At 42.6% G+C, this 24,634-nt stretch overlaps 1 protein-coding gene across 3 annotated transcripts; it reads right to left on the reverse strand.

The window, feature by feature from the left end:
- Positions 1-1,152: 1,152 nt before the first annotated feature.
- IL1R2 (interleukin 1 receptor type 2) lies at positions 1,153-17,066 on the reverse strand. Of its 3 annotated transcripts, none has more exons than XM_071745281.1 (9): positions 17,001-17,066; positions 15,651-15,781; positions 15,234-15,492; positions 12,948-13,122; positions 11,280-11,454; positions 9,334-9,399; positions 7,965-8,100; positions 5,559-5,704; positions 1,153-4,251 (listed from the first exon to the last, which is right to left on the reverse strand). In XM_071745281.1, the coding sequence occupies exons 1-9, from the start codon at positions 17,045-17,047 to the stop codon at positions 4,124-4,126; spliced, it is 1,263 nt and encodes a 420-aa protein (XP_071601382.1). In that variant the 5' UTR covers positions 17,048-17,066; the 3' UTR covers positions 1,153-4,123. The 3 variants fall into 3 exon arrangements, with proteins under 3 accessions (XP_071601382.1, XP_071601392.1, XP_071601400.1); XM_071745291.1 differs by lacking the exon at positions 1,153-4,251 and adding an exon at positions 4,290-4,383; XM_071745299.1 differs by lacking the exons at positions 1,153-4,251; positions 5,559-5,704 and adding an exon at positions 5,711-7,341.
- Positions 17,067-24,634: the final 7,568 nt, after the last annotated feature.

The raw sequence follows: 24,634 nt of genomic DNA on the forward strand, positions 1-24,634 counted from the left end.
AGAAATTGACTTTTCCAATATATTACAAAGGAGTTCACTGCTTACACCTGAAGTTATTACTGGATTCTGAGACAATTTTGACAGGTGCAAAAACCTAAAATTGGTAGGAGGGTATGAGAGCCAACTGATTTATCTTTAAGGTCCCTTCCAATGCAAATCATTTGCTGAATCTAAGATTCAGTACTAGGTGAATTTCCCAAGTTCTCACATGTGAGCTTGGATTTATGTGAGTTTTTGGAAGTTACCCTGCTGTTATTAGGTGCCTGGCTCTCCCTGGAGGAACTGCAGAAACTTAACAATATGTCCTTGAAAACTGACTGGTGCTATCTTTCATCTGGTTTGTTAAGCTCTTTACTTACCAGCTGACAAATAAACTGCTACAGACTATAACCAAACAATGAATACTCTAAAACAGGAAAATGAGTTTCACCTGTTTTTAGTGGTTTTCTTACTGACAGCCTCTGTTTGTCCACTGGCAGCAAGCTGGTTTTCCGATAGACTGCTTGTATTATTGTAGATAATAATATTTTTTTCCAAACTGCTGCTGTTGTCCAGCAGTGCCTGCTGGGAGTGGAAGGGCACTGGCTGCTCCTCCTGCCCTGTGCCTGCACTGGGAGCCCACAGCTCACCTGCAGCTTCACTTCCCCCTGGTTCCAGGAAGGCTCTGCAGACTTCAGGTCACACACGTGGCAGCTCTTTCTTTTCTTCCTGTAATGGCTGTGGCACTGGATGAGCACATGGTCTGTGAACCAGATACTTTTCCACGTCACTGACTGGATATTTTCAGCCTGTCTCTTGTGATGGATCCCAGAATACATACATTTGTGAATGCTTCCCAGCCCCTTCACAGTATTTTCATTTAGTGTGAGCCTGTCTCCTTGCTCTGCAAAGCCCAGCAGCCTCAACTATGTGAAACGGTGTCTTTGGGCTTAAGTCTGTATATAAACTAGATATATATATATATGTCATAGCACCTATGACTATATAATTAGCATATATAGGTATAGAGTTGCTACCAGATATAGGTGTAGAGTTGTAGGTTCCATAACCTCTTGGATAATCTTAAATCCCGTGGTTCACAATTTACCATTATTGTAACCCAGGGTGGATTTGTCTCACTTTGTCTTAAACTGGTGGAAAAAGACAGACACCTTTAAGGGGCAATTCATCCCATTTATTTTCAGCACCAGAGATAACTCTTTCTCCACTGAGTGGAGAGGAAACATCAACAGCAGGCTTGGATCAGCTGTATCCTTTTCAGCAAGTCAAAGGCTGGATGAGAGGCACTCCACCCTAGGCTATCTTTAGCAGCTCCAAAGTTATGAGTGGACAGGGAGTTCTCAGCTCCAAAACGTAAGATCTATTCCTTACTTTGTTTTTCTCCCCTGAGTCTCTTGCTTTGCAAACTCGACTCAGAATAATCATCAAGAACTTTAATCAGCTGTTCTCATATTTAAAGCATTCTTCCTGGCAATGGCATTTCACATGTTTCTTCTCCTGCATGCATACCTTCCCCTCCCCAGCTACTTAAAAAAATAAACAAACTGATACCACCTGCCATGAGCCCAAATACTCAGGGAACTACAGAGCAAGAACAGTCATGAATGTGGTGGCAGGAAAGCATCTTGGCCCATCGGGGCCTGGTCTCCCTTGGGTGTGATATGGCACAGCACCAGGGTGAGAGAAGAAGCTGGAAGGATGGAGCTGGTTCCACAGCCCAGCAGAGTGGGGGTCCCTGCACCCCCAGAGGATGAGTCCCTATGCAGCAGAGCACTGGAAAAACCACACATTTCCAGGAAAGAAAGTGGAAAGCCACCCCCAGAAGACCCACCTCAAATCTTCCATCCCACCCAACTCACACACCAGCTCCTTGTTTCATTCTTCATTTTTCAGGTAACATTTTCAAAACCAACATAGATCACGTTACCCAACAATACAGATCAAGGTAAAAGATTTACATTATGTAAGCCACTTGTTCAGGTCTGTCTGTAAAACTTTTACACTATGCAGTTCACTTGAACAAGTCTCCCTATGACAAAAGTCTTCAGAACATTACTGTATCAGTAGTCAAAGAAGCTAATATCACTTTATAAAAGATAAAATTTTGTTTCTTTACATTGCCCTTGTATTCAAGATGTCACTGGGTATGTAACATCAGTTTTCTGTATGTCTAATTTTTATCCTGTATTCGCATTTCTTTATCCTTCTCTAGTTTGGAGGAGGTGAGGTATTTAACTTTCATATGTCACTGATACTCCATATACCAAATGTTTTACTTCTTTTTCACTGTTTAGCGAGATCCAAGCCTGCTCCTACAGCCAGATGTGTTATCACACTACTCTTGGAGGACAAAAATGGATGGGAAGAAAAAATTGTATTTTGGAAGTTTACACTTACTGGAAAACCAAATTGCAAACTGGCAATTGCTTGATAAAAATGAGCATTCATGATGTACCCAAAATGTTACTGATATTCATACCAGCACAGGTCAGTTCATCTATAGTTTTCTTCCTTCAAAGAACAGATATCCAATTGAATTTACTGTTTTCCACATTTGCAGACACCTTTTTTCCATTTGTTCATAAAATATGAGTGTTCTTTATCACCAATATTAACATCCTGCACTTGGAAACAGTAAATCCTGTGGTCTTCTTTGGTTGCCACTGACTCAGACTGTGTCAGAAATCTAATCTCTATGCCTGTATTTTCATAGCAAACAATTAGAATATTCAAAGGGAGATTTTGGCTTAAATCTCATAAAACGTGAAGGTTCTTGCCAATAGATTGAAGGGTTTCTTAATTTCAGCCAAGTCCTAATTTTTAAAATCCTGCCAAATGTTTATTGAGCTAATCTCAGAACCAGATGTAAGTGGTGCTGTGAAGGAATTAGACTATGGCCTCTCCCAGGGGGATGCGAGTCATTCATTTCCCTGGTTTGTGGGACATTCACTTGTAGATCATACGCATTATGTGTGATAGAATTATGTCTCAGCTGACCTAAGTGTTACCAAGTGTTACCAAGTCATTCTAATTATTCTGATCCTCAAAGTACAACATGGTCACTGATTATTTATTTGTCCCTTCTGATTTCTGTTAAGACCGGAATCCAGATTAACCTCATAGACAGAGTTTTGCACTATGAATAATTGATTTGCATACTTCAATTTAAAGGACAAAAAGTTCCTGAAGATGCACCAGCTTTTGATGGGCGTAGATTCATTTTTTATGGGAATATATGCCAGACTTTCATGCTCATACCAGCAAGGAGAATCAGTCCAGTCATGAAAGACCTCTTAAAGGCACAGCAGAGCAAGAATCTACGTTATTGCACGTTATTATTAAACTTCCAGGAATAAAACTTTATATTAGACAAATGACTCTCAAAACACTAATACATCCTTCCAAATTCTTCTCTTGGCAAAAGTAACAATATGTTACAGATGTCTATGAATCTCCAGCTTTGAGAGACTGGTAGATAAACCAGAACTGAATTCTCCAGTGTACTATTATTATATGTTACACTGATGTAGTTATCTCTGTGGGAGGAATTATTCTGACACAGTCCATTTAAGCAAAGGGTTAATCCAAATGGTGAAAAACTTTAGATCGTCTGTGGTAAAGTCCACAGATATACTGTTGCCATGACAACTGGCTCTGGAAAAGGGAAAAAAGTGGCTTTAGACTGAAGTAAAATAAAATGATTTTGAATTCATAAGGGAACAGCATTTGCACTCTGGTGTAGCAAGTTTTCTTAGCTTTCATTTTAGGCTTCAGGGGGTTTCTTCTCCCTTTTTTTCTTAAACAATAAGACTACTGAAATTACAGAGAACAAGAGCATCTTCTTTTCCTTATCCTTCCCATATCCAGGGCACGTTCGTGGTATTCTGTTCCAAAATTCTACAAGCTGCAAATAGCTGCAAAATAACAGAAGGCTTCCTGCACCTAGGCAGCATGAAAATACAAACTTCTAACTCCATCAGATCATAGAGCCTTGGAGAAGGTGAAAACAGCTGATGTATCAATCCACTGAGAAAGCAGTTGATCAGAAATGTCTCTGTGTCTCATGTGAAAGACAGCCAGGATGATTTTTTTTTCTGTTGGTGGTTGAAGAATAAAGCAGATTTTAAACTCTTGCTGTGGTGTATCCTTTATTTCCTCTCCTCTTCCAGCACTGGTGCATGCATATTGCCCCCAGGATCATGCAAGTCAGTGCAACGGGAATCATTGCAATGTACCAGGACAAGCCAACAGCTAGAAAAGTAAAGAAATTACAGCTTTTCAAAAAAACCTCCCAGGAACATACTTGTCTAATTTCAAGGAGGAAGAGGAGAAATCACAATAAAAAGGATGTCTGCAAGTTAACCTTTCAGCAGGGTTGATCACCTGGGAAATGAAGAGGCCTATTGACCGAGCGCTCTGGGAAATGTGTTTATGAATATGGGAGGAGCATTTGGAAAACAGTAGAGGGTGAGAATTTAAAGTTCAGTCCTTTTGCAGACATGTGACTCTTAGCAACATCTGCTCAGGGAGACAATATGCTCTCTCTTAATTTGGTGGAAGCAGAAACACTCCAAGCAGGAAATAAAAGCAGCACGTGGAGAGCCAGTACATAACACCTAGTCCAGTCTCATGCTCTGTGAACCACTTTCACCCACAGAGCAGCTTATAAACTGCTAATCATCAAGCCAAGACTATGAACTTTTTCTGAAAATGCAGCTAATTTCCAAAGCCAGTGTCCATCCAGACCATTTGGAATTAGTCCAGCCTGCATTGGTTCATGAATTGTCTCCCCTGTAGTATTATCTGTGTAGCTCACAGAAGACAAGGGCAGCACATCATCTAGCACTGTGCACGCAAACCCCTCATCATAGGATGCTGGTGAGTCATGAGTTATAAAGAAGACTGTAAATGTTCATAGCCCTTTCTAAGACAGTGTGAGCAAGCTTTGGTGATTCATCAGTGTCAAGCAAAGAAACAATTAACATTGCTTCATGTTGTTTTTACAGCTGGTTCTTGGCCAATGGTCTATCAGACTGCAACTTTAATTCCACTGAGCTTAGGGCTTCTCTTCCCATCATTAAAAGCCAAATTAACAACACCCATCATAAGATGGACTTCTTGCTATTTTGGCAGCAGTCTGTGCATGAGGAGAAGGAACACTCTGATCTTTATTCTGCCATTGTTTGGGTTTTTTTCCCTACTGCTGAGGAACTGGAGGAGATTTGACCCTGCTGCACCCAATGGGAGTTTGCCAGTAGTCTCACTGGAGCCATCATTTCACAAAGTGTATCTAAATTTGAGTGCTGTCCCATCAACAGATACACCAGCACAGAGCCTTATCCCTGCAGAAAATACCAGTGACTCACCCACACAGAGTGTCTTCCCTGAACAGGCCATTCCAAACTCTACAGGTGAAAAAGAAATCCATTTTTCCCAGGCAATAATCCCCCCCAGTACCAGATCTGACAGTGTAAAAAGCTTGGATGATAATTTAGCATTAGAATAATGCTAACAACTATAGCATGTTTCTCTTTCGAATAAGCAGTCAAACTAGTTACCTTCCTGCTTGACCCTCGTTGGCAGAACTTGGTAGCCAAATATGTTCTGGGCCAGACATGTGAAGTCTGTGTAAAAATCCACTTCTTCAACAGAATCAAAAATCAGTGGTACTTCAATGAAGTTTTCACCATTTTCTACAGTTTCTCTGGAAGAAAAGTTTTGTGTTACATCATTTGATTTTATAAGCTGGCTCTTCTGTATTTGATGTGTTGATTCTAACAGCGCACTGCAAGAAAACACATCAGATATTTGCTCATTTCTAAACTACCCCCTCAGCATTAGAGGACACCATTTTCTTCCAGCCCCGTTGTAACTATTTGAGTGTCAGCTGTCAGTACCTGTTCTGCATTTGTTGAATCTTCCATGAACAAAAGAAGACCTGTATTTGTCTTACAAAAATAAAGAAAAAGGAATGCAGAAAGGCAAGCAAACTTATGTCTATCTTTGTGCTCTCTACACAGCATTGTGGAAAGACCTCGTTTCTTCTCTCTGACCAGCTATTAATTTCTGAAGTTAATTCTTACTATCAGCTGGATGATGACATATGGAGAACATAACCCTGCAAAAGCTCACTCAGCAAAGTGAACCACCTTTCCTGTCTGTCATGTGCCCGAAGCCAAGAGTTCAATACAAGAAATTGTCTAGGAAGTTTCCAGCTTATTTCAACCTCATTGTTTCATCAGGCCAACTATTTAAAAGCTGTTTGCTAACTGTAGTCAAACATTGTCTCCTGGTATCTTCCAGTCATTGCTGGAGAAGTTGTCCTGCTGGTTTGTAATGATCTGCTCATGAGTCTGCTCTGTGGCAATGGAGTTCCCTGTGTGTTCCTCCTGGCAGTGTACAGCAGGAAAGTGGCAGTGTGTGCTTTGCCAGAGATTTCAGCAGGGAATTTGTTTTCTGGGTGGCATTTGACCTGCTTTGCCTTGCTGCCATTCTGGGGGCATCCAGCAGAACTGGGGTGCCTCACACACCATGGGCTCAGCGTGAGCCCTCGCTGGCATGGGCCCAGTTCTTATGCAACTGTATAATAACATATAACACTAATATTGATAGTGACAGTAATAATCAAAACAACTCTTAAAGTCCAACTCATAAAGTACATGTGCTGCTCTGTTCTAAAGCCTGCAGAAACTATAGCCACAGTACATTTTATGGCTCCTGACCACAGGTTTAAAGCAGTGTCTCTTATCCACGTAAAGAATGTTATAAATTAATGGTTTCAATCATGCTGTGGGAAAAAATGAAAATACACACAGATGAGTTACTGTGTTACCTCTGTCTGCATTCATCTAATAAACTAAACATGGCCACAAATGGCCACAATCAGCCCACATCCATAACTGTTGAACACTCCTGTCCCTCAAAATAGGAATGGCACATCCCCACATTCTTTTGGGAATGGTCCTCATGTTAAATCCTAATCGACAGCCAGGACTTCTTTGGGAAGGTGCTAGCTGGGGAGTGACCAGTTTAACCATCAGCAGCAGAGGCAATGGTATCCCAGACCCCCAAAGCCACTGTGACCCAAGTGAGGGTGATGATCTTTGCAGACACTGTCAGCTTCTTCAAATGAGAGACAAAACATGCAAACCTGGACCTCAGTGAAGGGACTTCAGTCCATAGGTTTGCCTCATATTTGCAAAGAACTAGAAGAGTGCCTGAATTCAGTGAGTTGGCATTACTCAGGTGAGGTGTGACAGGTAGAGAAAGCAGATCTTTCTGCTCCTTTTCTAGTGGGAAAAGCCTTGAGGAACACAGCTATGAGGCAGCTGATTGAAGGCTCTGAAAGATGTGGAGAGACAATGGATCAGGGCAAGAGGATGTGGGACATCTTGCTTCTCCCACCCACCAGCACCCCCCTAGTGCTTCCCTGGTGCCAGCTCTAGTGCTCACTGAGCATCTCAATAATGTGGAAAAGAACAACCCTAAAGGGAAAAGCAATTATATTATAAAAAAAAAAAAATACAAACCACTGGATAATTTTCTGTTGCCTTTAGTGTGTTCAGAGACCCTCATGAATGTCAGGGAGAGGATGTTGCTGTTTCCTTTGCACAGGCAAAGGAGACAGATAAGCACTGGGAAGGATGAAGTCCCCTTGCTTTCCTCTGCAGACATCTCTTACACCAGCTAGGCTGCCCAGGAAAACGTGCTTCAAGTTTAAGCCTTGAAGTTGGCTAATTTGTAGTATTCCATGAATAAAAACCACAAATAAATAATTGATTTCACCCTGCTTGGGTTCACTTTGGGGATTTTTACTTGCCTGCCTGTTTTCTCCTCACCTCTCACCTTCACTTCAAATCTGTCCATATCCCATTTCACCACCTGGCATTCAGCTGCACTGAGAGCCCCTGTGACACTGCAGGTTAAAGCAACAAGCACAAGGAAATATTTTTAGCCAGACTTACTGTCGTTCCCCCTCCGTAACTCTGCTTTGCTTGTAAACCACGTCGACAGTGGTGTCATTTGCCAGCCACTCCACGTCAGTGTGGACATGGCTGCTCTGTCCCACAAACACTTTGCATGGGAGAGTCATCTTGGAGCCTGTTGGTAAAGCAAAAATTAAAAAACCCCATTTGGATACATATGTAAAACCACTTTTATCTCTTGGTGTAAAGCAAAACCTCTAGCAGGAGACCAAGTTTCCACACAGGTCAAGCACCACCACATTCAAAACTGAAGTTAAGCTCCAGATTGCTTTTGAACCCCTGCTCTTCGGCAGCACGACCTTTCAGTTTGGCAGACCTTCCTGCTACTAAATATATTATTTTCCCATTGCAACAGTTAGCAACTCTTGCACTAGATATTTCTCAGTGACCCTTCTCCTTCTAATGTAACACAGCCCAAAGGGCATGGTGTGATTTACCACTGCGGAGCAAATGGATTAACCAGAAGTGTGGATTCACTCAGAGTATCTGTAGGCTAGGCCCTTCAGTTCAAGGTGAGATCTCCAGAGATAAAGCAATGATGAAAAAATTCAGAAATTTTGCTATAATTATTGTAACTCAGAGCTAAGGATAAAGAGCCTTCAGTCTGGTGCATATCTACATTATGCAGAAAATACAGGACTCAGGAAGATAGATAATCTGTGCAGATGGTGATAAAAGGGGGATAAAACACTCTGTACAGCTAAAGTGGAAAAAAAGAAGAAAAAAAAAAAGACTTGGTGGTCGTATACTAATGGAAAGAAAAGAGGTAGGAAATACTGTGACATCACAAACAAAGCTATGTGTACAGTACCCAAGTTAAAAAAGCCTAGTGTAAAATATGTCTGTCATTTTCTGGGAATAGGAAATGCAACAAAAATTTGGTTGAGAAAGTAAAATTGAGCCCTATCAAGGCATTATTCAACTATAAAAAATTGCCTAGTTAAAGCAGTAAAGAGAAATGAAAAAATGTCTCCTCCCAAAGGAGGAGAGGTGCCCACAGGGGCTAGGTGGCTCATTCAAAGCTGGCAGGTAACCTAGCACAATTTCTGGGAATATTGAAAATTAATAGTTCTTAGTGAAAGCAAACTCTGAGCAGCTGATCTAAGGTTGCACACCTGCTTTTATAACTCTGTTAGAGGCTAAAATCTCCAGCATTTATGCAGCTCCTCCTACATGAAAGATAGCATCTAGTTGTAGACAACAAGAAGTGAAAACCAGCACTAACTCCTGGGTAATATAACTGAGAGCAAAAGAAATACAACAATTTATGCCAACAACTAACACCACATGAAGACCTGCTGTAATTTTTTCCTGGTTTGATGTTTCCAAAAATAATCTTGGGCCTTACCAAGAGCAGCTGATGTTGTCTTTTGTGTTGGATACACTATTATTGGGGCAATTCTCTTTTCTTGTTCTGGAGAGAGAAAGAACCCAGAGTCAGTGCTAGCAACTTTATAGCTTCTATATATATATAGCTGCTATACCCTGGAACTATAGATAGAAACATGCCATTTTGTTCAGCATCTTTCCATATCCCAGGATTTGATTATTAAAACCCACTGGCAAAGAAAGACATTCCAGTTTCCAGCCCAGAGCTTTGTGTTTGACTGGAAAGGACAGGATGAAGCTCAGGCTGTGACACTGCAAGCTGGGCCATGAGGAGTTTATGGCAGATGCAGGTATCACAGAATCAGCTGGGTTAGAAAGGACCTCTAAGATCAAGTCCAATCCTTGATCCACTAGCACTGTGGTTCCCAGACCATGGCACTGAGTGCCACATCAGTCTCTTCTTAAAAACCTCCAGGGATGAAGAATCCACCACCTCCCTGGACAGCCCATTCCAATGTCTGATCACCCTCTCTGTAAAGATTTTTTTCCTAATATCTAACCTAAACCTCCCCTGGCAGAGCTTAAGTCCATGCCCTCTTGTCTTACTGGCAGCTGCCTGGGGACTCCCCCTGGCTACCCCCTCCTTTCAGGGAGTTGTAGAGAGTGATGAGGTCTCCCCTGAGCCTCCTCTTCTCCAGACTGAACACCCTCAGCTCCCTCAGCCCTTCCTCACAGGACTTGTGCTGGATCCCTTCACAGCCTCCTTGCTCTTCTCTGGACCTGCTCCAGCACCTCAATCTCCTTCCTGAACTGAGGCGCCCAGAACTGGACATAGGACTCAAGCTGTGACCTCACCAGCTCTGAGTACAGGGGCAGAATCACTTCCCTGGACCTGCTGGCCACACTGTTCTTGATCCAGGCCAGGATGCCATTGGCCTTCTTGGCCACCTGGGCACACTGCTGGCTCAATCAACAGTAACATGAAGCCCTAAGTACGGTCTTTTTTACGAGCAGTGAGCGGTGAGGTCCACCATATTTGCAAGAAAAAAGCCGCGAGCTCGAGCAGAGAGGCACGGACCGGGAATTTCGCCTTCAGCGCTCCCAAGCCAGAGAGCCGCTCATGCTTCCACAGTCACTTCCAGCAGCGCCACCAGCCACCAGCCGGAGGGCACAGCACCCTCAAGCTGCTTCCTTCGGGGATCACGCCACCGCATCCCTTCCCCCGCAGCCCCGGTTCCGCCCGGGCGGCACCGCTGGCCGGTGAGGCGGGGACACCTCCGAGCATGTCCGCCCCCTGCTGCCCGATGGCTGCGTTACCGCCCCGGCGCGAAATGGCGGCTTCCCCCCCACACCCCTTCGTGCCACTCCTGAGCCAGAACGAAGTGTTTTATTTCCTAAGCTTTCTGAAGTAATTTGCTGGTTCCCTTCCCTCACCCCTCAAAGGCATCGATTATTTGGGTTAACACACACCGGCACTTCCCCAAAGGCATCGATTATTTGGTTTAACACCCATGGGCACTCAAATCACACACGGAATTGTCACGGTTGGAAATGAACTCTTAAGATCACCATCCATCAACCCAAGAGAAAAAATTCCATGCCCACTACAGCACGCCCTGAAGTGCCGCCTCTACACGCTTTTGAATCCCTCCGGGAATGGAGACCCCACCACCTCCCCAGGCAGCCCATTCCAGTGCCTGACGACTCTTTCGGTAAAGAAAGTCTTCCTCATACCGAGTCTAAAACCTCCCCATTTGGGGAAATCACAGCACTGGACTCTGCCATACACACATCTGCTTCAGGCCAGACCAGAGGGTACACTTGGTGAGGTAAACTTATCAGTGCAAGCACTCATGGTGAGCTCCTTTCCTTGGCAATGCTGAGTGTGAGCTCCTCTCCCCAGTTTCATCAACAAAGAAGGTATTTTCTTAAGTTGATGTATTGTCTATAGCTGCCAATATTTACCAGCAGTCTCCAGTTGAATAGTTCTGGTGATTTCATACATTACACCTTCGAATGGAAATGGCATCTTGCAGGTGTAGTAGCCAGCGTCTGTTGGTAACACAGAAGTCATGATCAGGGAAGTCGAACCTTTCAGAATTACGAATTTTTCATTGTCATCTTCCAAAGGCAGAGAACCCTGGAGAAAGGATAGCAGCTGGTGTTACGGCTCAGGTGATAGCTGTGGTGGCATTCCATCTAGCTTCCAGACAAAATTACTCATCCTTGTGTCTCTGTTTGTAAGTTGAATTATCACTGGGAAGTCCAAGTGGATCCACTTTCCCACTAAAGGGCAAGTTCTTAAACTGTGTATAGAATGGTCACAGAATTACAGAATGGTTTCGGTTAAAAAAGATCTCAATCATCAGCTTCAAACTCCCATCTCCAATGCCCTCTCCATGCCTTCCTCTGAGGCTTTGCATGAAGTTTGAAGAATAGCTATTTCAATCTGTCTAGAATGTGGGTGTTTGGCTTTTCAATAAAATGCATGTTTTAGTATGTAAAAGATACATGTGGTTCTTTACTGAGTACTCTTAAGAGTAGTTAACCAACATGTTCTTCTAAGACAGAAGTCACTTTAGTAACCATGAAGGTTTTCACTACCTATTATTTCCATACATGTCCTCATAAGAATAGTCTAAGACATTCTTCTAAGATAAATACATTATAGTAATACCACCAGTTTCACAAAACTATTAGTTGTCTTACATGATCTCATACACCGTGATAAATTCCAGCTCTTTATCACTAAGATTGTTGACACAGAGTTTGGAGCCCTGCTAGGAGCAATGACATCCTTTCTCCATGGAGTCAGGTTTGCTCTTTCTGACAGCTGTAGCAAGAAGAACAGGTGGACAGGCTTGTACTTAGATAACTAATCGAGCTATAGGCTGCTTCCAAAGGGAATCAGGAATATTTTGCTGGTGTGGTACCAAGGACAACACAGGCAGCTGAAGTATTGCATGCTATGGTAAGAATGATAGCTGCTCAAACAGAGCATGCGATCATAGTGGGACTGCAAATGACAGTGGAACCAAGGTATGTTGAAAATAGAAGAAGCTTGTGTTGTGCAATGCCAGATTGTACAAGACTGATCAAGTGAAGGATATTTGACCTTGCAGGTACAACCAGGCTTGCTTACTTGAAAAGCCATGAGCTGGTCAGTTTGACAAGAGAACACTGTAAGCACTGTGTGATGACTCCAGTATTTTCCACACACTGTATTCCAGTTGGTTAATGAAAACTATCCCATCAGAACAGCTGGCATGAGGGAAGCATCACTGGGAGCTCCTACTTCATGGTATTCTCTAGAGAGGCAATGACAAGCGTAGCACCAAAGAGAAGAGCCTAATCTGAAGTAGCAAACCCTGGAGTCAGGGAGGGTAATCTAGCCTTGAACATAGTTACACAGCCTGTGAGAGCATGTGATATGTGGAGCTCTTCACTCTGTGCTGACTTTACCCAGAGAACCTTTCTTAAAATATATACATCTGCCTTAAGATTCCCAGTACATTATTCTGTGTTTATGGCTTTAGCTACATCATGTTCAGGAGAAACAGCAAATGGATCTGTACATTCCTTTCCAAACAGGTCAGGATTACGCTTTGCACAAAGAGGAGGTGAAAGTTGTACCTTGTACCACTTGAGCTCCAAGCTTGTTCTGTTTGGTGTAAAATCCCACAGGTCAGGGCAGACAATCTTTCCAGAGGTGAAGGTGAAGAGGACCTGGTGATAGGCAATCTCATGAGCAGCTGTGTTTTCCACAACTGTGAGGTGGATGGAGACCTTGGCACAGTAGGAGGAGTTCCTGCAGACAGAGCGGGGAGAGGTGAGCATCCACTAGTGGCAAGGGGAAATCTAGGGATACCCTTGTTTTAATCCTGACTCCATCTCCTTCCTTAGCTGTTTCTAAGAGGTCAAGACTGATACCATACCAGGAGGGATCTTGTAAAATCGCTGGTGCTGGTTTTTTGTAGAGTCTAAAATATTGCTGACACAAGTCTGTCTCAGAGGTTCAGCCTTTTTTTTGTTGTTGTTGTTGTACACCAAGTTTTCTTTGCACCGTGAGGCTACAGGATGATTTTAATTTTGCAAGGACGGGAAACATGTCCACCTGAACAGTAACAGGTGTGTCATGAACCCTCCACTGTTCCCTTGAAAGAGGTCTTGACTGTGAAAACCCTAATGACTGGGAGCTAAAGATGACATAAAAAGCTTAAAGGATGTATTTAAATCTGCAGTTACTCTTGCACAACCAGAAGCAATTTTGTGAGTGTATATTATTATGCATAGAAAAGAAGGCACTCCTGCCTTGAAAGTTTTGCAATATTTAACTTTTCTCTCTGGCCCCAAGCAACAATCTCTTCCAGTTCCAAGGAGGACCAGACTGGGGGATACAGGTATTTTAGCTATGTCCTTTACAACTTCTGAAAGCCTGCCTTGGAGATGCCTCCGCCCAGGGAAGTTCCTGAGCTCTGTGGGGGCCAGCAAAGCCAGGGTGGTCAGTCAGTGACCTGGAGAGCAGCTGGGGCGTGAGGACATATGGACTTGTACTACTGCTGTGACCTGCTGTCACCAATAGGTCAGGCACCTAAATCCAAAATACTTGCTCAGCAGAAGCAGAGATCTATGTTAGTTCCCTTCTACCCTCATTTTAGACAGTGTTGGAAAAAAATCAGGCAGCTTCCTTGTGAGACAGTTTTCAAAGGAAATATGATTTGCTTGCACTGTACTGATCCTGTAATAAAGCTAGTAATAAAGATATGTACTTGTCTCTTGCATATTTTTTTCCAGATTTCACAGCATTTTACTATAGTTGTCAGTAACACTCATGTAGTCTTATAGCTTGATGAACTGGGGCAGAGCAGCCCAGAAAGGAGGTTAAGAACACCCTTCAAGGTCTCAGGCAACTACCCTGTGCTCTAGGACAATGTTTGAATCCTTTTGTTATTCTGGCCCTACTATCAAAATCTTCTCTGCTGCCCCACCACTGCGATTGCTGCTGAGACATGCTGAGCCAATACATTGGGCATGATTTACTGAGTTCTCCCTGTCTATCTCTTCCACTGCTGACACATGGCACTCCTGAGGTGTGCATTGCCATCAAGGAAACTACATTCCAGTGATGTAGAGATATGTTTTCCACTATAGACCCCAGAGCAATGTGCCAGTTGACAGGGGAGTACTGGGAGGATGACTGGAAGGGAGAGCTGACATGGAGCAAGGACCCCGGATGCCTTCTGGAATTCAGGCTTTGTGGTGAAAGGTGTTTTTTTCTTCCTCATTTCCCCACACATCCAGACCCTGGTACCACTCTTGAAACTGTACAGCAGGCTGTCAGATGCTCAGAAAAAGATGACCAAATCTCAACTCACTGCAGTACCACAAGTCTGGTCCCAGCCTAGTAAATACACATCAAGTCTCATGAAAGATCTTCCAGCAAGGCAAGAAGTTTGGTTTAAAATGTGAAGCAGAAGAAAAGTAAACACCGGGGATAGGGAAGAGTGAAGAAGGAAGACACTCCAGTGCCTTAGTATATGCTTTGTAAGGCAAGCTGAAGTGCAAACAAGACTATTTGCTTCTCTGGAGCTGAATCAGGTGGAATGCATTCTGCAGAATCCCCTGCCTATAGCATGTCCCCACTGGCCACAGACCTGACTGGCTCGTCAATAGGCTAGAACAAACTTTCTGTACACTGTTTCCTCATGAGACAGTCCCCAGAGCAGCAATACCATGTCATGATTTATCCAGATTTCAGTATTTACATCTATGGGATATATACATTTAAGAGTTCTGATTTTCCACATTTTTCCCTAATAAACTCATTGAAGAAATCACACAGATACACTCTGAACACAACTGGAGTATTGAATCAAGCTTGTGCATTTTAGCACAGTGCATTTTCTTTTAAATACCCACCTTCTTGTGCAGATATATACTCCTGAGTCTTCTAACATTGCTGGTAAAAACCAGAGTTCATCTCCTTTTGCCCAGATTCTTGGAACTTCGTCTCTTCCTGATATCACAGTTTCTGAGCCATTTTTATACCATGTGGTGTTATGGGTCAAGGCAGAAAAATCCAAATGTTTGTATCTGGGAGAAGGGCATTTCAGAACCACAGGTTCTCCATGCAGTTCATAGTAGTGTTTGAAAAACACAGTGTGATCTGAGCAGTTTTCTATATAAATCAGAGATATTTTTACATTACTGTTAGCCAGGCACATTAAAAAGAAGAGGGTGACAGAAAAAAACAAACAAACAAACAAAAAAAAGAAAAACAAAACAAAACAAAAAATTAATTAATTAATTAATTAAAATAAAATAACATGCCCTTACCTGTATTTTTGTCTTGCTGGAGTCTGAAAGCAGAGGTGCCTGCCGTGCACATCACGAGGATAAGGTAAAGGCATTGCATTTTTTCCCAGAGGAAATCAGAAGGAGGAGAGAGAGGGAAAGTGTCTTGAAATCTACAGGGAAAGTTTATTACAAGACAGAAGAGAGAATGAAAATACTCAGTGTTAACTTGAGAGCTAACTGCTCTTTTCCTCACTCTGGACCTGGTGGACTTTGATTCACCTTTAGTGAGCAGAAAGGCTTCTTCATCCTTAGTTATGGGGGCTGGCTTGGCACAAACACATCTTGTCTCTTTTCTTTTGTGCCAGGAGATTTGAACAACATACCACAAGGTGCTGCTGTCCCCACAGCTTTTCGCTGCAATATCTACAAGTGGAAAAACCTAGCTCTGCTTATTTTGCAATAAGATGTGGCTGAGGCATAGGTCAGCATTTTCCAGTTAGCTACAGAGTAGTAGCTTGGGTGAACACAGGAGTGAAGATGCAGCAGAATCGACTTCAGCTCTTTTAAACAGTCACTTCAGATGTCTCCCAAAGCTGTGTGCATCTCATTAAATCCTGCCTTGTGTCACTTGTGTCACTTTATCTTCTCCACCATGGCTACAGAAGTAGACCAGCTAGCGTAGATCAGGCTGAAGGCAAATTTCCTGCTGTAACCACAGCCAGGCTTCCAAAGCCTCCAACAAATGTTTATCTTGGGCCAGAAAACTTTGACTCCTCTGGCACACCCCCATCTCACTTTTGGTGCAGAAGTGAGTTTTCAGCACGGGTGCTGTTACTATCCATGCCAAAACAAGGTAAGAAAAACCCCAAACAACTTGTCCTAAAAATCCAGCACTAAGTGACACTAAGGTAAAACAAAACTATCTGCTGTCAGTCATTAATTGCCATCTGCCTGGCACAGGTGAGACAGCTCAGGTGTACATCACTGAATGCTCTCTGCTCTGCCATGAGGCTTCAGCTGCTGCTATTCAGCTGATGGATTATGTGTTATCTCAGCGTACCACAGGCAAAAATGCATAAAACTTCCTATATATAGGCTCCAGTTTATGCTCTATGTAAGGTATTTATATGTAATACAGTACACATCATCTCATCTACTGCTTGATCTGAAGGAGCTTCCAGGGCACTCCTGTTGGGCTGTAGCCCCTCTCAGGGTTACACTTGGTTCTAGTGGCTCTGCCTGTGGTTCTTTGCCTGATGAAAATACTTAGTTATTTTGTTTAGAGCTTTCCAGTCCCTTTGGTTTAGTGTCTAGCAATTCCCATCAGCCCTACACAAGCTGAGGGTTTAAGGGAGGTTTCATTCCCAATTTTCCATCAGATTCACTTACCTGTGGTTCTGCAGTCTTTCAGATATTAGCTTCTCAAGAAAAGACATAAGGCTGAAAATTGCCAGTGAGGACCTTATATAGGGTGTAGCTCAAAACAGAGCGGAAATTTTTCTCTCATTGCCCAATCAGATTTGTGTCAGAACTAAATGACATTTTAGACCCACCTTTCTTTCCTTCCGTACAGTGTGGATGAAAGAAACAGAGACACAGAGAGAAAAAACTATGTATTTGGATTTCCCAAAAAAAGGGGAAGTGACTGCTAAATATATGACTAAATTTCCCATTTTCTGACGAACAGTGGCTTGCATACACATATGTCCTCACATGACTGTTTTGCTCTCTACCTCAAATAAAAATTCTCATGGGTAAAGAAAGGTGCCCTGCAGCATAGTCAGCAACTAAATAATTGTAATCTTCGTATAATCTGGTTTAGCAACTTCTTCATGGACAACATAAAACTTATGTGATTTCTATGAATCACAAATGGGGTGATTCCTATTTCCTTCTTTAACATCCATCTTAGTGTCACAGCTTACATAAGGGCCCTTTTTGCCACAGAGTCTAAAGAATTAACAGAAATAAGCAAATTATGGTGCCCAGGTTCACGAGCAGGAACAAAAATGGATTATGAATTGTGATGGTGTTGGCTTCCACCTGTTTAGAAGAGGGCAACCTAGTGAGAAACTTCAGCTTGGAACTGGACCAGAAGCCAGCTTTTCCTGTGCCTGGATGTGACATGTGATGCCTCTTCCTCCTGCAATCTGCTTCTGCATTTATCACAGCCTCTGGGTTCCTTCAGGGAGCAGCTGGCATCCACTGCCTCATTGCTAGCCCAGGAAGACTGTGAGTGGTGTCTGTCCAACCACATAAATCTGGAGTCAGCATGAAGGTCCCTGCTAGCAGACCTCAGTAAAATATCTTCCCCTCCTTGGGCTTCATAAACCTCAGCTGGTAAATTCTGGTCTGAGCACTGGGGTCCTAGCCTAAGGCTACGGCTTTGTGGTGCTCTCACTAATGAAATAATGCCTAAGTAATAAAATGAACATAGCTGCTTATCACAGTAAGCATGTAAGAACCAATTTTTAATGTAACCCTAACATAATTAATGAACCTTTTCTTTAACTAGTATCACCCTCAGTTCTACTGGAAACCTCAGAATATTGTTTAAGGGTTGAAAAATTAGCATTTTTTGAGAGTATGATGCCATCTACTATGGAGACAAGAAACACAGAGATTATGACACCTATTAATATACTGCAATCCTAGGGGATGTGTCATATGCTTAGCTTGCACATATTTTTTGTGCAGGCAATACCTACCACATTACAGCAACTTCAGTAAGTAAACAAAAAGAAAAAGTCAGGAAATCCAATATCATAGAATCATAAAATATGGTTTGGGTTGGGAGCAACCTTAAAGATCACCTAGTTCAGCCACCTCCTGCCATGGACAGGGACACTTTGCACTAGACCAGGGTACTCAAAGCCCCATCCAACCTGGCCTTGAACACTTCTAAGGAGGGGGCAACCACAACTTCTCTGGACAACCTGTGCCAGTGTCTTGTCACCCTCTCAGGAAATAATTTCTTCTTAATATCTAACTTAATTCTACTCTCTTTCAGCTTTAAACTGTTTCCCCTTGTCCTATCACTATATTCCCTTATAGGACATAGCACTGGAAGACTGCTCTAAGGTCTCCCTGGATCCTTCCTTCTCAAGGCTGAACAACCCCAGCTCCCTCATCCTGTCTTCATAGGAAAAGTGCTCCAGCCCCCTGATAATCTTTACGGCCCTTCTCTGTATTTGCTCCAACAGCTCCATGTCTTCCCTGTGTTGAGGGCACCAGAACTGGACACAGACCTCCAGGTGGAATCTCACAAGAGTGGAGTAGTGGGCAAAAATCACCTCCCTTAACCCAATGGTCATGTATGGTCATGTATGTTTTGATGCAGCTCAGATTAAGGTTGGCTTCCTGGGCTGCACATTGCTGGCTCGTGTAGAGCGTATTTCAATCTGTAATGGTCTTTAGAGATTCTGTATCCTGATCAACACAGGACTGCCTGCTTTCCCTTAAGTCCCTCTATCTGTGAACCTGAAGGACTGATAATGCAACCAAAATTAGTGCCCTGTGGTGCTCCGTGTTCTTGATTAAAAGAAAGAACTCCTCTCCTCTGACACTAAACTCCCACGCTAGGCTTTAAAACCACTGGTCTTGCTTTCTGGAGTCTCTGAACTTCATTCTAAGAATCTGATCTCATGAATAATAGAATTACTTCATTCCTTCCTTTTCCAGTTCACTGAATGGCAACCAGACAGAAGGGCTCTTGGACTGGGTGACCCGTGTTCTAAGTTCAGGCTATTACTATATGAGTGACTTACTCAATAGATACGGGAATCTCTAATGGTAACCTGGGGCACAAGAGTCAGGTGAGTTCCCACCTGTTCACCAGACTCAAAAAAGAGCAAAGCTTTTGATGACTTGATGTCTTTGGAAAAACTGCACGTACGAACTGCTGCAAATGCATTCATTGCAGTTACCGAGTAAAGGCACCCAACAGCAAGGTGTCCACTGAGCAGCAGAACTGTCATCACTTGCTTTTCTGGAGGTTTGTTATACACAGGCACACACCCTTCCTCTGCAGACACTTAAGCTCTCTCCTCATGGCCTTTCCCCACCATACCACTGGCCCTCTCATGCCTTCTGCTCCCTCTTTGCCCCTGGTTAGCTTGTCTAGGCCAGGTGCAGCACAACCTTGAGCTCTCTTGCAACAGCATCAATGCTAAGTGGTCATTTTGGTCGTTGTTCAAATGATCATTGTCCATCTCCATATAAGAACTGAGTTCTGCCCCACTTTCCCTCCATGAGGCAATTCTTTGTGTTCCCAGTCTGTACCCGCCACCAGTGAGCAATTTTCATCACACTGCTACAAATCCAGACTCTTTAAAAACACAGCCTCTTGGAAAATGCAGATGAAGCAGCCTAGAGGGTTCAAAATGAGGTTAGAGTACAGAAGCATATGCTGATCTGTCTTAGAAAACTAAACTAAAAGAAAATATTTACAGACTTGCAGTGCAATGCCCAGATAGCATCATGTCTACAGACAGACCTAACAATGACAAACACTTTTAACCAACTTTCTTCAGAAGACCTCTATCTGGGCTGCCTTTTTACTCAGCAAATACTTTGATTACATGCAGCAGTACCAGGAGTTTTAGTTAAAATAGCATATCTGGGGGTGCAAAAGTCTGGCTTAAAATAAGTCAGGAAGAAAATGGAAGATAGTTTTTAGGACCTGTTTGCTGAGAAGGCCAGGTTTTTTTGTCAGTTATTTTGCGGTCAGTTATTATTGAGTATTTATAATCAGAAATATGCAAGTCTAGCAGTTATATATAGAGAGAAACTCTTCTAGGGAAGCTGTTGTCATTCTGTGGTTTCACTGTGCTGATGATTCATTTATGCAGCTCAAGATGCTGGAGCATAGCTGTGAAATTCCTAACTTGAAGTCCAGGCTATTCCCCATATGTCTCACCCATTGCTCATCTTGCCAGATCACTATTTCCTGCACCAGGGCTATAGGCAGCTGCCTTGTAGCATTTGGGGGCATTTTGCCCTCGTAGGGCATATGATGCTCTGATCCTATTAAAATAACCATAATCTCAAGTAATATTTAGCATTCTTGCAGTTCCTTGCAACAGAGGCTTTCAAAAGGCCTCCAGAAGCAAGGTGTGTTCTTTCCTTATCCCAGGTCCATGGAAGCGGAAGTGGAAATTCAGGCATCATGGAGTGGGCATAAGGCCATTTCTATAAGGGACAGTTAGGGTGCCAACTTCTTCTAGTAACTCCCAGGTTCTGCTGGCTGTCCTGGAGGAACTCATCCTGCTGCATGGCTGATGATGTTTGGCATCCAAGAACTGCACTCACATTGACTTTTCTATTTATTCTGTTGTTCAGTTTGGCTAAACCAGTTTCACACAATTAAAAATAGGAGAAAATCTCTCTGGTTCACATAAGAATAAGGTGGCGAGGCATTAAGAAATATTGAATGTTGAAAGCTGACTGGCAAGCAGATGCAAAAAGTAAACCACAACTATTGCACCAACACATGTTTTTTGGGTTTATTGATACGGGCAAACCTGGATTTAATAATTTCTAATGCCTTTGTGCAGAGTTCCCACATGAGCTCTTGGGGAGCATAGAATGGAAGAGGAAGAAAAGAAGCTATCCAGCTCTGAGAATCACCATATAGATGGGACAAAATGAGAAAGACTAAACAGAGGACTTAGCCCAATATACAACATATGCCAAGAATACAGGAATTTACATGCTTATCCAGAGAAATAAGTGCTGTCACACACCAGTTGTATATGACAGATTGGGAGGAACAGGACGAAATGGGCCAAGAGACCTTGTTATGAGGGAGTGCTCATTTGGCCAGAGCAGTGACAGCTTGGATACAGATTGCCTCCCCACTATGGGCTCCTGGGATTTCCACAGAGCCTTTCACTGCAAAATAAGCCAGGCAGGCTGTGAAGAATGATTACACTGTCAAGAGCTGGAAGGGGCAGGGTAGAGGAGACCTTCATTGCAGAATTCAACAGGCTTCAGGGGACAAAGCAGTAGCTAGAAAAGGCCGAACAGAACAACGAGTCCAGAAGAATGCCAGACACCAAAAAGTTCCTCTCCTACCCTAACCACATACGAAGTTTGGGTTGGCCAAGGGGACTCTTCTAACATTGGTCAGCCATGATGCAAACATCACACCCATGTTTGAAATACCTAGATGGGACCTTGGAAGGGTTTTTACCCCCTGGAGCTGCCAGCAGCAGATTAAATTGTCTGTCCATAGACAGGCAGCAAGAGACTGGTGCAATAAAGAAATTATTTCTTTAAAAAATGGGATTTGTTGTTTCAGAGAGAAAAGTATCTTTGGGCACACTCTACATGACGTGATGCAACGTAGACAAGCACTGTAGAAGGACTGTTGCAAAGCTGAGTTTGTTGAAAGTTGTAGGGGTAGAGAGCTCTCTCTTTCCCTACACACTGGACTGAAGACAGTGATCTCAATTGCTAAATAGTGACAGTCTTACCATCACCACAATCTATAATTGTAGTAAAGGAGAAAAAAAAAATCTTTTATTTCCCTTTAGTCTCCCATGGATAAAATTACATATAGACATACTGAATTTTGTTCAGTGGTATGACAGTGGCTCCTGTAGTGCTCAGCCTCATCAAAAGCTGCAGCAGCAACATGGTCCCTTGACATGTCAGGGAGTGGTGGGGCTGCCTGGGAGATAACGATGCTGAGGAGAGCAGTGAGCAGATATTTCCCACAGTTATGGGCATCATCTCAGACCTCAGGCACTGAGTCAGTAGGTGCACTAGGGGTATGCTAGAAAAAAAACACCCTGAAATTGCAGAATAGCTTTTTTTTTGTTTTTTTTTTTTTTGTCTTCACTTTCAAAATTGCAGTGTTAGCTTGCAACCATGACCTGTCAGTCCTTTTGTATATGAAGCAACAGAATGTGCTCTGTAATCTTGCATGTGAAAAGTGTAGAGGGATTTAACAACACAGTGGTGGTTACAAAAAGCCCACAATAAAAGCAGACAGTAGAGAACTGTGTCCAGTTGAGGAGCACAGAGTTGTGTAGTTACATGAGCTGGAAAAACGGGGACAAAGTAAGATCACAGAATCACAAAATCAGCCAGGTTGGAAAGGACCTCTGAGATCACCAAGTCCCACCCTTAATCCACTACCACCCTGGTTACCAGACCACTGAGTGCCACATTAGTCTCTTCTTAAAAACCTCCAGGGATGGAGAATCCACCACCTCCCTGGGCAGCCCATTCCATTTAGATTTCTAAATCAGTCATGGTGCTTTCTTTAAGGACACAACCCAATAAACAGGGAATTCCAGAAGCAAAGAGGAAAACAAATGACAAACCCTTTCGCTCATCATTACCCTTCTGCCAGCTGAACTTAAATATAATTGGTAAAAAGTAACTTCATAGCTATGAAAACCAGCAACCAATATATGATCTGTGATTTGGAAAAAATTGAGCTGATATGGATCAGACATTACTGTAGGTGTACTGGGAGGGTAATATTAGACGCTCATTTTTTATGACATGTTCCTGAAAGAAGTCTTTGTTTCACCAAGAAGATGAAGTAATTTATTTAATGCAAGCAGAAAATCTTCTCATCTATCTTTGTTTTACTCACCTTCTGACACAGAAGGCAATTTCAAGATCTTGTTTGAAGAAGCAGGAGTATGAAATTCACTTAGTGGAGAAAGTTACCCAAGATATTTTTTCCCTATTTTACTACGTCAGTGAATTTTTCACAGGAGTCTTCTACCTCCTGTGATTCATTATCACAGAAGCTGGGACTCAGGAGGGCGGCAGGGGGAGAGGACACTATCCAAAACATATGAAACTGCATGAGGTATAGAAATAAAGACACTGAGGTTTCAGCTGTACTGACACTCTTCCTTAGTGCTTGTCCTGTGTTCAGTGTCACAATGATTCGCAGTTCTGACTGGCATCAAGGGTTGCTTGAGGAAAAAAATTAAACAACAAAAGAATTGTTCTGAATTTGTGATTCTATTCTATTCTATTCTATTCTATTCTATTCTATTCTATTCTATTCTATTCTATTCTATTCTATTCTATATAATGTAAGAGGGGTTTAAAAATAAATGAATAACAAATAGATACAACTGATACTGCATCTCAATGCGGGGGACAAAATCAGTGTACCTGAGAACAGGAATTAGGAAAAATCAAGTCAGCTCAAAAGAAAAATATCCAATTTAGGAGGACATCACCATTGTCCTCCTAAAGAAAGGCAAGAGCAACCCAAAGTGATGCTGCAAGATGACGTTTGATTACAATAGAGATGAGGCAGGCTTAATCTTTCGTTTTATCTTCTATTTATCTGTTCAGTTGGTGCACATACACTGTGAAGCACTGAAGAAAGTAAGATTTTGTAGCATCCATTCAGGTCAACAAACACGTTTCTTTTAATAAAAACAGTTATCAGAAGCTGAGCTTGGAAGGTTCTGTTATATTTGTTATGCTTGACCATGGAACAGGAATACAAATATACATGGGGCAGCAAAAACTAATCTTGGGACTACTGCAGCCTTCAAATGCATTGAGCTAAGCCCTTTTCCAGCACATGATGTTCTTTACCACCTGAAAAGGGAACTCATCAACTCATCATTTAGCAACTGTTTCTTGAAGAATTTGTGAGGATTTTATACATGATGGGAATTCAAGAAAAATCAAATGAGAAAGGGAGGGAAGGGGATGTTTCAATATTTCTGTTATGCAAATTTTCCTTAGTCATATGCTGGAATCAGACATAGGGAGAATTCAACATGAGGGTTTACCATTTACAGGAAAATTTGGGTAACTTTTATGAAACATTGCAAGCAAGTGGTGGGGTTTTCCTTCAACAAAATCACTAGATTGAGAGCTTTCTTCCCAACAAATCTGAGATCCCTGTTGGTCCTTCTGGCTGTAGCTTCAAGGATCTGTTATCCCAAGGACATTTATTTCACTGGGGACACAGCAGAGCTCTGCACTTATATAAGGACAGCTCATCAAACCTGATCTTCTCATAAGTGCTGAGC

This window comes from Heliangelus exortis, chromosome 1, assembly GCF_036169615.1.
Source record: "Heliangelus exortis chromosome 1, bHelExo1.hap1, whole genome shotgun sequence".
Lineage (NCBI taxonomy): Eukaryota > Metazoa > Chordata > Aves > Apodiformes > Trochilidae > Heliangelus > Heliangelus exortis.